This window comes from Nannospalax galili, unplaced genomic scaffold (assembly GCF_000622305.1).
Source record: "Nannospalax galili isolate Female #2095 unplaced genomic scaffold, S.galili_v1.0 scaffold566, whole genome shotgun sequence".
NCBI classification, from domain to species: Eukaryota; Metazoa; Chordata; class Mammalia; order Rodentia; family Spalacidae; genus Nannospalax; species Nannospalax galili.
In genome coordinates, this window is record NW_008355811.1 from 2,464,509 (window position 1) to 2,479,440 (window position 14,932).

Sequence of the window (14,932 nt, forward strand, 5' to 3'; positions counted from 1 at the left end):
CACGGTACCCAAGTTGCACCTCCCAGCCAACAGGGACTCTGCTATTTTGCCCACTGTCATATCCCTTCAGTTCATTTGGGGACCACACAGAGGACAGAAATAGAGCTCTGTGTTCAGAGGGCTGTCTTCCTATTTGGGAAACATCTCAAAAACATGAATATTGATATAAAATGCCTGTGAGTCTGCTGGTGAGCAGGTCACTTTCCTTCAGATAAGGATTTACACCCATGATGCCCAAATGAAAGAAAATTGTTCTTCTTGATGGGCAGCTCATCTGCATTTGTGGCGCTCGGCTCCTTCACTATTCCGCACTTTGCTCATTTTCATGTGGAGTAAAAATGGTGCTCTTAGGTGGTAATAGCTGCGTCATTGGGGATAGGGATACAGTGGGTGCCACGGAGGCCATTCTGTGCAGTATGGGGTGAAACTGAGGCCACTTTGTAGCTAAGAAAGAAAAGAGAGGGAGGAGGGAGGGAGGGAGGGAGGGGGAGGGAAGGAGGGTGGGAAAGAAGAAAGGCAGAGAGGAAGGGAGGGAGGGAGGAAGGAGAGAGGAAGGATGGAAGGAAGGAAGGGAGGGAGAGTGAAAGGAAAGAAAGGACTGAATGAAGCAAAGAGAGTGGAGGAAGGGAAGAAAAGAGAAGAAAAGGATGCAAGCAGGCTGGCTGGGGAGGTGGTTCAGTTGGTAAAGCACTTGCTAAACAAGTTGAGGACCAGAGTTCAGCTCCCCAGCACCCACATAAATGCTGGGTGGGCATGGTGGCCACCTGTAACTCTAGCTCTCGGGAGACCCAGGGCTGGCTGGCTATCTAGATTAGCCCTATCTGCAAGCTCCAGGTTCAGTTGAGAGACCCTGCCTCAATGAAAAAGGTAGAGAGTGACTGAGAAAAACTCCAGATGTCAGTGACAGACCTTCACATATACATGTATGCACACATACATGCACATGCGCCCCCCACACGTGTCTCAACACATATGCACATGGACACATACCACACATACAGACACATGCAAAAGAAAAAAAAGAGGGAGGGAGGGAGGAATCATACGCATTAGCTTTAGTTCTTGCTGAGACATTTGTAGGCAACAAGCATTTGGGTCAGATACCAGGGTGAAAGACCTGTTGGCTGTTTGTCGAACAATGCTAAGGAGTTATTGCCCCTCTAATGTTGAGCAGTGACCTTTCTTGCCTTACTGTTTTCCTGAACAGAGTCAGAGGACCTGGCATGGTTGACCTGGCAGTGTCTAATTAGCTGCACAATTAAGTCTCGTGTCCCCGAGTAGCAGGGTCAGATGTCTGACAGGGAGGTTCAGGAGGTCCTGGTGCCTAGTGCTAATGTCTGTCCCACTCTGATTTGCTCATTTGACCTTGAAGATTCTAGACTTCATGGCAAGCTGGCACGAGGCACTCAAGGAGGCACTCAAGGCAGTGGCTCTGGGAGGTGTCATATGTGTTTGGAATAATCAAGGGACTCCATGTAAAGGGTGGAGTCCCTTTGGAAATCTTGTAGCTTAGGAGGGTCCTCTCCTCTCAAACATCTTGTCAGTGGGATCATGTGGTGCCTTTAGTTGGATGGAAGGATCAGGGATCCTGTGATGCTGTGGAGATGAGAGCAAACGGGAGAGAAAAGGGTTGAAATGATGTAAATATAGCACTCAAGTATGAAATCCTCGAAAAATCATGGTGGAAAGGATAATCTCCTTTTGGGGACAGAAAATGCCTGATCCATTTATGGACCCATTTGTATATTTGTTTTTCAAATATTTACCAAGTGTCTGATATTTGCCAGACTCTGTCTTAAAAGACTTCAAATACCATGGGAAATGAGAAACACATGAGACCCTACTAGCTGCTGCCAACCCCACTGGCCTGTAGAGACTTACAGAGAAGCACAAAATCCCATGATGAGGGTGTGGGTGCTGTGTCAGACACATGAAAAGAATCACACAAGTGGGGCTCCAGAAGAACGGCTTTGATCACAAAGGTGGAGGATGCAAGCTGGGATTGTAGCCAGGCTGACAGAGGAAACACAGCCAGGAGGACAGAGGAAGCAGGAAGCTCCTTCCAGAACAGGAGCAGAAAATTCACTGCCCACTCTTTGCACTAAAGTTCAGATGTAGAAACATGGGTTTAGAGAAATTGTAAATTGGAAGTGACTTGGGGGAAGTTAAAATATGTCTTTAAGGGCTGAGGTGCCTTTTTATGCTTGGGTTAGTCCCTTTCTTCATTGCTGTGACAAAACACCTGACAAAAGCAGTGAGGAAGGAAGGTTGTTCTGGCTCACAGTCTGAGGATGTGGGGGAGTCCATGATGGTGGGGAAGGTGTGGTGGGAGGAGCAGGAGGCAGCTGGTCACATAGCATCCACAGTCAGGAAGCAGAGAGATGAGCGCTGTGCTCAGCTCACTTTCTCCTTTCTCATCCGTTTGGGACCCCAGTCCAAGGGATGGTGCTACCCATATTCAGGATGGGTCTTCCCTCCCAAGTTAAACATTTTTGGAAATATCCTTATAAACACAGAGAAATACCCAGAAGTGAGTTGCCATGGTAATTCTACATCCCATCAAGTTGACAATCAAGATTAATCAGAAACATTCCTGATAGTTGATTTTCTTTAAAAAAAAAAAGTGTGTTTTTGTGTGTGTGTGTATGTGTGTGTGTGTGTGTGTGGTGTACATGCAGGTATGCATGCATGTTCACATGTATGTACATACACATACATGTGAATGTGGAGTCCAAGAGTTGACTTCAGGTGTCCTTTATTGCTGTCCACTTTATTTACTGAGGCAGGGTCTCTCAATGAACCGGGAGCTTGCCAATTTGGTTAGTCTAGCTAGCCAGCTTGCCCCAGAGTTCCCCTGCTTGTCTCTTAAGTGCTGGGATTACCGGTGGGCCACCACAGCTTTTTCTTGTGGGTAATGGGGGTCTGAACTCCAGTCCTCACACTTATAGGACAAGCACCTTATCCACACAGCCACCTTCCCAGCTTCGATATTTTGATTGTGAAAAATAATTTCATATTTATTAGGTCATATGCTATGAAATTGCCGTTGGGGCCGATCCCAAACTGACATGTATCCAGAATTTCTGACAGTTTGTTCCAACACAAACTGTAATTGTTTAACTTGAGGCTTGGCCTGCTCTGAGCTTGGTAATGCCACGAGACTGAGCTATTTGGTCATTGCAGTGTTTGTAAACCCAGGTTGCCTATAAATGTCTGTTAGCTTAGCCTAGCTGAAGACTGGGATATAGCCTCTGCCTCTGTGTTTCCAGAATTGGACTGCAACTTCAGTCATCTCTCAAAAGCCAAGAGGGTTGCTGCCTTGTGATTGTTCCTCAGCAATGTGTGTCAAAGCCAGGGCCAGGTACTGTGTCTGAGTTCCAAGCTGTTCCCACTGGTCCTCACAGCTACAGAGAGGCTTCCAGATGCAGGGAAGCCTCATGCTTGGAGAGTGGGCTCATGCAGTCTTTCCAGCAGGTTGATGTGAAGGATATCGATAGCTGGGGTTACTCTCATTGCAGAGTTACAGAGATTATGACATGGCTTCAGCCAACAAGGATGCAGCAAGCCTGGTGTAGCTGTGCCTGGAAAATGGTGCTGCCAGAGACGGCAACTCCAGTTCTTGAGCTCTCCAAATGGCTTCTGTGGTCTGTGTAATTTCTTTGTCTGTATTTCTCTTACAGAAAGTAAGGCAAACTGTAAAAATAACATGATGGATTTTTTTTACCCCCTGAGGGAGGACATGTTCAGTAAAGGAAAAAGAAAAGGTGTGTTTTTGTTCACTGGTGACAGTATAGCCTTTAAAGAAAGTGCTTGTGATGAAAATAAGGTAGTTGTGGGTCTAGATTCTTGATTGGAGCTTCCAGAAGACCCAAAGGACCAAGGCATGGTATGGTCAGTCCATCCCTGTCTCTGGAGGGCTCTCACCAACATGGTTTCCAAGTCTCTTCTGTCTGCCCTCAGTTTCCTCAAAGGAGAGGGCACAGTATCCCCCTGATAGTGGTGGTTCATCTAAGCTGTCTTTGTGTCATTTCTGGAAAGCAGATCCTTCTGTGTGGACTGTGTGGTGGCACCTAAAGTGGTACCAGGTGCAATGTGGATGTGGGGTCAGACTGTGTGTGAAAGGCTCCTATTTCCACCACACTCTGTCTGGTTGGCTCAGTGGAAAGATTCGGTGGCTGATGGTGCCTTGTTAATGCTTTTTCAACCCTTGCTAACCTTCCCTTTAACAATAAACAAAAAGAGAGTTCTTGGGTATAAACCCCTAAAGGTACAATTATCCCTGGATAAAATTTTAAACCATGATATTGTATGAATTTTACTTATTTACTTGCTCAACTTTTATAGATGGCAAGTAACACTGCTTTCCACTTAACAGTGGAGACAATGTGTGTGTGACTTTTCCTGGGGAAATGTGAATAAATGTCTATTCACCTAGATAGAGAAAAACCCAACAAACCAAAGAAAGAATTCCACCCAAGTTCAATTTAGTGAACCAATGAGTTTATTTGGATTACTTACATAAACTTTGGTGAGGCGTTATAGGAACATGGTGAGGGGTTACTCACAGAAGCTTGAGTGAGGGGTTGCTCATGGGAGCATGAGTGAGGGGGTACCTACAAGAGCAGGGTGAGGGATTACTTAAAGGCAGAGGTAGCACCATGCAGACCACTCCAGAGTGAATGATAAATCACAAAAGCTACATCCCTTGAGTTCCCTGCACACCTTGTAGGCAGCTCCACCAAAAGACAGTCTCTTCTCTTAGCAAGGGTTGACTGCTTATATAAGCCTGGGCAGGTACTGATGAGTCTTGTAATTTTCTTAGGTGTTCTTATAACATTTAGTGCATTTTGTGAGCCTCTCTTTCTCCCTCCAGGAGTGTTTTAATCTTCGGGAAATAGCTACGCACATTTATTTCATATATGTATATACGTATATAATGTCTTCAACTGCATATTCATATATATGTATACATATATTTTCGTGTGTGTGTGTGTGTGTGTGTGTGTGTGTGTGTGTTTACTAATGTTCATGGAGACCAGAGAGCAATGTTGGGAGTCTTCAGTTGTTTCCTACTTTATTTTTCATTGTTTTATCTCTTTGGATATTTGAGATAGGATCTCCCCATAGCCCCAGCTGGCCTGGAACTTGATATGTAGACCAAGCTGACCTTGATCTCATGGAGATCCACCTGCCTCTGCCTCCCAAATGCTGAGATTAAAGGCATGTGCCACCATGCTCAGTCTTCTACCTTATTTTTGAAACAGGATTTCCTGCTGGCCCTGGAGGTGTTGATTCACTAGGCTGGCTGGCCAGTAAGCCCCAGGGGTCCTTCTGTCTTCACCTCCCCAGTACTGGGCTTACAGGCATGCACCACTGTGCCAGCATTTTCATGCTTGTGTGGCAAGTACTTAACCAACTGAGCCATCTCCCCGGGTCCTTAACATATTTTCCAAAAATGGGTTGAGTCAAATAAATGCTGGATAATTCACAACCTCATCATGAGCCTAAAGGCAGGGCAGCTGATGGTTGCAGAAGGATGCTGCAAATCTGGTACCCAGGGCCTCTGATGACTGTCCTTGGTTTCTCCCAACAGTGACAGAAAGCCGAGGGATCCTGGAGAGCATCCAGCGCTTCTCACTGCTGCCCACCTACCTCCCCGTGACCTACCATATCAACAACGCTGATGTCTCCTTCTTCCTGAAGGAGGCCAACCAGGACATCATGCGCAACTCCAGCCTGCAGTCGAGGGTGGAGTCCTTTCTAATCTACAAGTCCAAGAGGCTGCCAGTGCTCAACGCCAGCTATGGTCCCTTCTCCATCGAGCAGGTAGTGCCCCAGGACTTGATGCTGCCTTCCAATCCGTTCGGATTCACTAACACGTTCTCCCTTAACTGGAAGCTGAAGGCCCACATCCTGCGGGAAAAGGTCTACCTGAGCCGGCCCAAAGTGCAGGTGCTTTTCCACATCGTGGGCCGAGACTGGGGTGACCACGGGGCGGCCGAGAAGCTACCCTGCCTGCGGGTCTTTGCTTTCCGTGAAACCAGGGAGGTGCGCGGCAGCTGTAGGCTGGACGGGGCCTTAGGGCTGTGTGTGGCAGAGCTGGAGCTGCTGCCCAGCTGGTTCAGTCCCCCGTCGGTTGTGGCCGGGAGGAGGAGGCCCTCGGAGCAGCCAGAGGGAAGTCCTGTGGAACTCTACTACACCGTGCAGTCAGGGGATGAGCGAGGGGACTGTACCAAGGAGGATTGGAAAAGGGGCAGTGGTGCTCGGACAGGCCACAGTGACGCTGATGAGTCGGGGCCCCCCTTGCACAGAATCGGGAGCGTGTTCCTTTATCAGACCCCCAGCAGCCCACCACTGAGGGAGCTGCGTTTAGACAGCAATGTGGCTATTCATTACATCCCCAAGACGGTGAGACAGGGAGGCGTGCTCACCTTCCCAGTCTCTGTTTCCAGGAACTGCTCTGAGGATCGCTTCACACTGAGGTAAGCGGGTCCAGTCTGTCTGTGGCAGCACCAGGTTCCACACAAGACAACTGTGTATGCTTCAGTGTGGAACCACCTGCACACATTCATATACTCTGTTCTCACCATGGTTCTGGGTTGGCAATTTAGTTATGAAAATATTGTTTATGGTGTGTGTGTGTGCGTGTGTGTGTGCACATCAACCTTAACTGTCATTCCTCAGGTGCTGTCCACCTTGGTTTTATTTTGAGACAAAATATAGCATTGGTTTTGGAGTTTGCCAATTAGACCAGGTTGGTTGGCCAGATAGCCCCAGAAAGCCTCCTATCTCTACCCTCCAGCACTGGGAGGTGTGGACCACCACATCTGGCTTTCTACATGAGTTCTGGGATTCGAACTCAGGTTGTCTCCTCATGTTTTCATGGCAAGCTTTTTACTGACTAAACAGTCTCAGCCCACAAGATATACTTTATTTTTTTAGAATTTATTTTTAATTATGTGTATGTGTGTGTATCTAAGTATGGGTACATGCACATGAATTCAGGTGCTCACAAAGGCCAGAAGAGAACATTGGACCTCCTGGAGCTGGAGTTACAGGTGATTGTGAGCCACCTGACTTGGGTGCTGGGAACCAATGTGGTCTTCTTGCAAGTTTTCTTAACTGCTGTGCCATCTCTCCAGCCCCAAGCGAATATATGTTTTACAACAGTTATATTGCTTTGTTTTTTCATTTCTTTTTTTCGGTGATGACTTCCGATGGTTCATCTGTAGATCAGTCATTAGTGGAAAATGCTTGATCACCAGTGTTATTTCAGTGGACTTGTTTGAAAAATTCCAAACTCAGGTCCTCTTGCAAGAGCAGCAGGAGCTCTTAACCACTGAGCCATCTCTCCAGCTCCAGAAAATATTCTTTTTAAAATTAATAGCTCTCCCAGGCTATCATAGAAGAACCAGTTATGCTGTAGCAATCCTTTCTCCATGGCTGAAGGTTTATCATCAATGTTCAGAACGCTGATGTTGCCCCAAAGCTGCCACTTCATAGTCAGATCCTTAAAAACCTCACAGTTGAATATGTGGGTGTGGCAGTTGTCAGGAGGACAGAGGACATGGTTTTACCAACACAGAGTCTATTCCAGACAGGCAAGCTCTAAGTATAAAGTGGAGTCAGCTTCAAAATTATCACGTTGTTTCACCCTGGAAATAGAACGTGGTGTTCAAAAACTCAAAGAGCACAGTGAGTGGAGTTTGCTGTACAGTAGGGGTTTGCAAGTGCCTTATGTAAGGATATAGCAAAGAAAGACATGTAAATTAAGCATTGTGCACCTTAGAAAAGCACTCTGTAATCCTCTATGGAATATAATACATATGAGAATGACTTGCCTTACATGGATCATGGTTTAACCGAAGAGTTTTACTTCATTTTAAACATAGCTAAGTTTGACTCTGACAGCTATGTAGGACAAGCATTGTTGCCCGACCAGAGATGTTCTAACCTTGTGAGAGCTCATCAACCTGATCTGCAGCATAACACATTAACTTTTCTTCTTTTAAACTTATTTTTATTTATGTGTGTATGCCACATAGGTGTGTGTGTGTGTATGTGTTTATGTGTGTATGTGTATGTGTGTGTGTAGTCCAGAAGAGAGTGTTGGATCTCCTGGAGCTGAAGTTACAGGTGGTTATGAACTGTGTAATGTGGGTGCTGGGAATTGAATTCAGGCACTCTGCAAGAGCAGTAAGAGCTCTTAACCACTGAGTCATCTCTCCAGCCCCAACATACTTTGTGTCATGACCCTTGAAAACATGAGTGACTGCGTGTGTGAGATATACTTTACATGTGGGTTTTCAAGTTCATCAGGTACCAGACCTGTGTCTCATGCCCTCTATCCAGCTTTGTAGCTGCTTTTTCTCTATTTTTCTGCTTCTGTTTGTTTTCTTTGGGACTTGGTAAGCTTACAGAGATGACTTGCTCTTTTGCTTTTAGCTTGCGAATTTGAGTTGTGCTGATCCTTAACTAGTATCAGAGATTCCTCTTTCATTTTAACTGAAGCAATAGACATTAGCTGACAGCATTCATCTAATGATTGAGCTTGACTGAGTCCTGGGAGGTACAAACCTTGAGTTTGAGTGCATCTAGTGCATCTGGGGATTAGCCACAATGATGTGGACATGGTAAAAAGACATCTCTTGGGCTGTACCCTCACTGATGCCGCCTTCTACCCCTTTCTGAAACCTTCCTGTGGCACCCCACAGGCACCCCCATGCTCTGCTAGCTGTGTGCTGTGATTTCCAGGTTCAAAAGTCTTACATAATATCTTCTGTGGAGGTGGATGCTTATAGAAATACTTTGCCTAGAAACCATGGGTTCAGAAAAGGGAAGCCCTGCTCTGATTCCATTTTGTCCTCCTTTGGGCCTTCGTGCTTGTCAGTGACCACTTATTGGATTCCTGGGCCCAGAGTACAAAACTACCACCCCCTAAGCTTTGTCTTCAGGAAGGGAAGCCAAAAAGAAATGGTTGTGTGTGCAGTTGTGCATTTCAGGAACGCATGGGTTTTCCCACCATCTGTGGCATGCTAACCATGTCCTCTGGGGTCCCAAGGACAGCTCTGTCATAGCTCTGCAATAGAACCTAGAGGTGTCCCATTTGCTAAACTGCACAGCCCATGGGTTCTAAGCCTTCATAGATTCAGAAACACAGCACATATGTAGGTTTCTTGGCTCCAGTTATAAGTCAAAGATTGGATGATTTCAGAATCAGAGGAAAAGTTTATTTACTCAGAGTCTATAAATTATCAATTTGTATTTTAAATTTTTATTTATTCTTGTGAATTTAATACATATGTAGACTGAAATATGATCACATTTATCCCCTTTGCTCACCCCCAAATGCCCCATATCCTCCACAACATGCCCCCTTCGAACTTCACGTCTTTTTAAAAAAAAAAAAAAAAAAAAAAAAAACTAAGTCGTGTTAATGGCTTCATGTGCAGGGCCTCCACTGGAACATGGGAAGCCTACCATTGGCCACACTCTCAAAAAATAAGGATTCTCCTTCCGGTAACTATCCATTACCAATAACGCATCAGTAAGGAGTGGGCTGTGGAGAGCACCTCCCCCACCTATGCTGGGGTTTTGACTGACTTAATCTGGTGCAGCTGCTGTAAGTTCATGAGTATGGCAGTCATGTCATGTCCAGAAGACAGCATTTCACAGCCCTCCTCCCCAACCTCTGACTGTTACATTCTTTCAATGTCCTCTTTTGTAATGTTCCTTGGTGGTGGGGGGGGGTTAACATAGATGTCCCAAATGAATTTTAAAAGCAGTTTTCCACTTTCCAGAAGTGAAGTAAACACTTCATGAATATGTGATCAGCATGGTAAGATCACATACTCTTGGTTTCCTTGAGTGCATCAGTAGTGTACTTGTTACATACTTAACACACTCGGGTTATATATTGGTCTCATCTATTTATGTACATAGATAGAAGTGGCATTGGTTATTTGTTCAGCCTGTAGTTTGACTTCCTGGAACTAGAAAACAATAAAACTATGTTTCTTTTTTTATTTCTTTCTTTGTGGTTATTTTGAGACCGGGTCTCCCTGTAGCCTCAGCTGGCCTAGAGCTGGCTATGTAGACCAGGCTGGCCTTGAGCTCACAGAGATCCACCTGCCTCAGCCTCCCCAGAGCTGGGATTAGAGGCATACACCACCACATCTGGCTTTTACATATCTTTTTAGATGAAGCCAATTTGTCACTAATTGAGATTCTAGGTATTTAGAATTAATATGGGTCTGCTTTATCAGTCACCTGCTATCAACTACCCTGCAGAGTGCTGCAAATACCCTCCAGTGCTTTCCTCTGAAAGTAAGACTGTTGTTTCCAGTATCTGTGTGGACAGAGCTGACCAGATCCAGAGATAGACTCATTTTCGGCAGGTCAGTGTCAGCCAGGTGTACCTTGCCCCTAGAGGATGCTCAGGTGGAAAGGAGATTCAATAAACTGCTGCTGTCCACAGGAGAGAGCGCATCTAAAGCAGAGGATCAGTGTGTGTGTGTGTGTGTGTGTGTGTGTGTGTGTGTGTGTGTGTATGTATGAGTGCATAAGTATTGGTGTGTTTCCTATCAAGAACAAGAAAAGCCTCAATAAACCAACAGATTGCTTGTTATCTTACAAATTCTATTCAGTCCTGCTGCTCTGGTCTTGAAGCCACTGTCATAGGAAAAAAGAAAAGCGTTTTCATTTCTTGGACATCCAAGAGTCCCTTTTAATCTCAGAAAGTGTTTTCCTTCCTTTGATCAACTGAAGCACCCCACAGCCCTTGGGCCCTTTTTTCTGAGCCCCACCCCCCATCTTATCTCCCTCCCCACAGAGCACTGAATTCAGTACCCTCCTTTGTCTCAGATCACCCAATTACCAAGGAGAGAAAATGGACATGGTGACCCTGTCTCTCCCTGAATACCATCTGTTCCTTTGTGCTTCCCCTGAAGGCTGGATTGCTAAGAAGTTCTGGTCCTCATATTGGATGGGAGGCTTGAGCTAAATATTTGCTCAATGTCAGAGAAACTCACGTAGAAGACAGAGCCCAGAGGTTTGAAAGGCAGAAGGAGGACAAATCCTCTTTGCCTGAAGTCAGGGGCATCTTAAGTTCAGTGAATGAATGGATCTCTCTCTTTTCTTAAAGATTTATTTTTTTTTTAATCATGTATAAGTATGAGTGTATGTGTTTGGGTATGTGCATGTTAGTGCAGGTGCTTGTAGAAGCCAGGGGATCATAGGTCAGAGGCCTCAGACCCCCTGGAGCTGGAGTTACTGGCAGTTGTTAGCTACCTGACTTGGGTTGGGAAATGAATTTGGGTCCTCTGGAAAAGCAGCACATGCCTTAAACCACTAGCTATCTCTCCAACCAGAGTGGATCCCTCTTGCTAATAATGTTCGCCACTGAGTACCACTTACAATTTGCTGAGGGCTCTGCAGTTTTAAATATTAAATGCCCAAGAACTCTTTGAGAGTCTTCTGCCTATCAGTCTGAGTTCAGATGCTTTAGGAGCTGGGTTCATGGTTTTTTCAATAAAGTGCTTGCCGTACTTTATTGAGTTTGGACCTCAGCATCCACATAAAAAGCTTTATGTGTCAGGGCATGGTTGTGATCCCAGCATCCCAGCATTGGCAGGGCAGACAGAGACAGGATTCCTGGGGCTCAGTAGTCAGCCAGTCTAGCTAAACTGGCAAGTTCAAGGTTCACTGAGACACCCTGTCTCAGCAAGGGAGTAGAGTAAGACTATTTGGTGTGGGGACAGGGAGTCAAGAAATAATGAGTTGGTTTGGAGTTGGTCTTGGTCTTCATTCACTCCCTCAAAGCATCCTCTGAGCCCATCTCCACCCAGCAGGGTGTCTCTCCTAGATCAGGTGTAGTTTATTAGTTACTTTTCTGTTTCTGTGTTAAAACATCACAAACAAAGGAACTTATTTAGAAGGAAGATTATATTTGATCTTACAGTTCCTGAGGGAAAAGAGTTCTTCATAGTGGGGACCTGTGGCAGGAGGCATCAGGAGCAGAAAGCTGAGAGCTAACATGGTCAAGCACACACAGGAAGCAAAGGTGAAATGGGGAGTTGTGCAAGGCTATGAACTCAACCCCTGCCCCAAATGAAGTGTTTCCTCCAACTAGGCCACATCTCCTAACGGTTTCATAACCCTCACCAAACGGCACCACCAACTGACCAAGTGCTTAAATATGTGAGCCTGTGGGGGACATTCTTATTCAGTCCATCTCATGGAGTTGCCAAGTTGCATCCCAGAATATTTCTATTTGTAGGGTACATATCTTACTAACAACAGAAACCAAAATAAAGGGTTTCCTAGACAGATATTGAGGAACTCAAGAATTAATAATCAAGTGGAGCATGGGCTTGACAAAGCTGAGTGTGGCTGAGGGCAGATGCAAGCATGGGTATGCATCTCTCACACACATTACCATGAATACCTCAGCAGCCCCTTGTCATGAAAAGCCCTTTTGGTGAGTTCCTGACCTCACACAGCTCCTAGCCAACTGGCAGAACCCAAAGGGGACCAATAGGGCTTCTGAAGGAGAGATAGCTCCTAAAGTCATCTTTCCCAAGAACACAGCTCACAAGTAAAGCAGGTACTTCTTGCAAAATCTGGGTTTCTGTGTAATCACCATGTAATCATGGTGATGATAATGGTGTTGATAATGATGGTGGTGATGATGGTAAAGGTAATGATGGTGATGGTGATGCTGCTGCTGATGATAATGATGGTGGTGGTGGTGATGAAGGTAATGATGGTGATTATGATGGAAGTGATGGTGATAATGACAATGATGATGACAGAGTTTGACCCTGGACAAGTATGACTCCACATTCCTCTTTTCTGTGCTGTGTGCAGTGTAGCCCACATCTCTCTGTTCTCATGCTGTGTAAATTCGGCCTCATTTTGTACTGTAGCCAGCTGTATGTGGTTTGTGCCCACTAGGAGCCCAAAGAATGTTACAGGATATACTCGGGACAGTCCCAGTAAGGAACTCTGGATGAACCCAGAAAGGTACAAGTGTCTTTGACTGCCTGGAAGCTGACAGCCTACAATGGAAGTAAAAGAAGGCTCGAAGAGTGGAGTCCCTGCACCCGTGTAACAAGAACCAGCTAGAGCAAGAGAAACACTTCATCCACAACTCCTGCTTGCTCTCCTGGAAGGTGAGGTGGGGCATCTCTGTGCAGACTAAGTCTTATTCACCCAGTTCTTATCTGTCTAGGAATGGAGGCAGATAAAACAACACAAGTGGTCAGAATGGAAGTGGTTCTTCATCACGCTCTGGGTGGCTCCTTTGGGGGCAGCAATGTGGGATTTGGTTTTTCCAGAAGAGGAGGCCATATTCTTGAGTAATTGCCACATTTCTATGATGCCCAGGCTGGCTGTTTCTATGAAAGGGATTTTCTCTCTTCTTGGCTTTTTCTCTTTAAATTCTATCTCACCATCCTTATTGCCACCACCACCACCACCATGATCACTCATCCCCATAACCGTCATAATTACCACCAAAAATATCATCATTACCATTATCAACATCAGCACCACCATCAGCACCACCACCACCACCATCATCACTATCACTATCATCATCACTACCATTACATTACCATCATCACCACCACCACCATCATCATCATGATCATTCATCCCCATAACCATCATCACCACCACCAAAATTATCATCATTACCATTATCAACATCAGCACCACCACGACCACCATCATCACTATCACTATCATCATCACTACCGTTACATTACCATCATTACCACCACCACCATCGTCACTTTAGATAAAACTCTTTTGCAAGTAATGTTCTTAATGATTTTCTTTGGCTACACTGGTCTCTAGTCATTCACGTTTGCCCTCATAACTTTGGGCTGCCCTTCATACTTTCATATGTATCCAAGGGCCTCATCATAGCATAGCCCTGCATCTATGCCAGCTTGGTAGTTTGTTTCTCAAGCATGTAGGAAACCATTGAATGGAAATAAGCTTGGTTCATTTCTGTGTCACCATCATGTGCAGTGTTACTGTTGTGGCTAGTATGAATTCTGGTCTGCAAAGCTGGCCAAGAAAGAGCACATGTGTGCTTGGGGGAAGACTTAGTAGAAGGCATTTCAGAGTTACACTTGCCTGAGTGACTCCCCACCCTGGGTCATAGTGACATTCTGGGGTTGGGAGGTATTGGGGATGGTGAGCCTCCATGGAGACAGGCACCAAGGCTGTTGAGAGCCTGTCTCGAGTCTTCATATTCTCAGTGCATTCATATTCTGCTCCTCTGTGCATTATTCCTGGTTACCTCACAGGAATCTTGTGCTGGTTCTTGGGAGTTGCTATTGCTAATGATAATGATAGTCAACATTTCTTGGGTCTGTTTGTCAAACATTGTTCTCAATGCTTAATACTCTTAATGCATTTAGTCCTCAGAACAATCTAATGAAATAGGAATTATGATTACTTAACACTTTTCAGAAGAAGAAAGTTAAAGACTAAAAGGGTAAGCCATGGGTCATGGGCCCTGTAGCTCATACCAGCATCCAATTCAAGATCATGATAACGGACCCTTTCTAACATACAACTCATCTCTCACATGCTGCAAAATTCATCTCGTGAATGTGAGAGAGGAGGCTGGCACAAAGATTCCAAAATTCCAAACACCAAGATGATCAATGTACCTATAGTAATTTGTTTGATGTATACCTGATGACAAATAAGCTTTTAATGTAACAGCAAGACAAGTACACTGGCTCAGCCCTGTATTGAAAGGTAATTTATGTGTTACTGACAGTGGGTGTCCACTGGAGAGTAGGGGCGGAGCACCTAAGTCCTAGAGTGAATCAGAGGCCATCTCCACTATCACCAAAACTCATCAGTCATATCCATTGATGCCCATGATGGAGCATTGAAGGGGATCAGGTGG

General features: G+C 45.3%; 1 protein-coding gene across 1 annotated transcript in view; it reads left to right on the forward strand.

The window, feature by feature from the left end:
* Tmem132d (transmembrane protein 132D) overlaps nucleotides 1–14,932 on the forward strand; it is a 767,785-nt gene that overhangs the window by 178,953 nt on the left and 573,900 nt on the right. Inside the window, exon 2 of the mRNA XM_008853784.2 lies at nucleotides 5,594–6,482. Coding sequence (XP_008852006.1) covers nucleotides 5,594–6,482 — 889 coding nt within the window. The remainder of the gene's footprint in view (nucleotides 1–5,593; nucleotides 6,483–14,932) is intronic.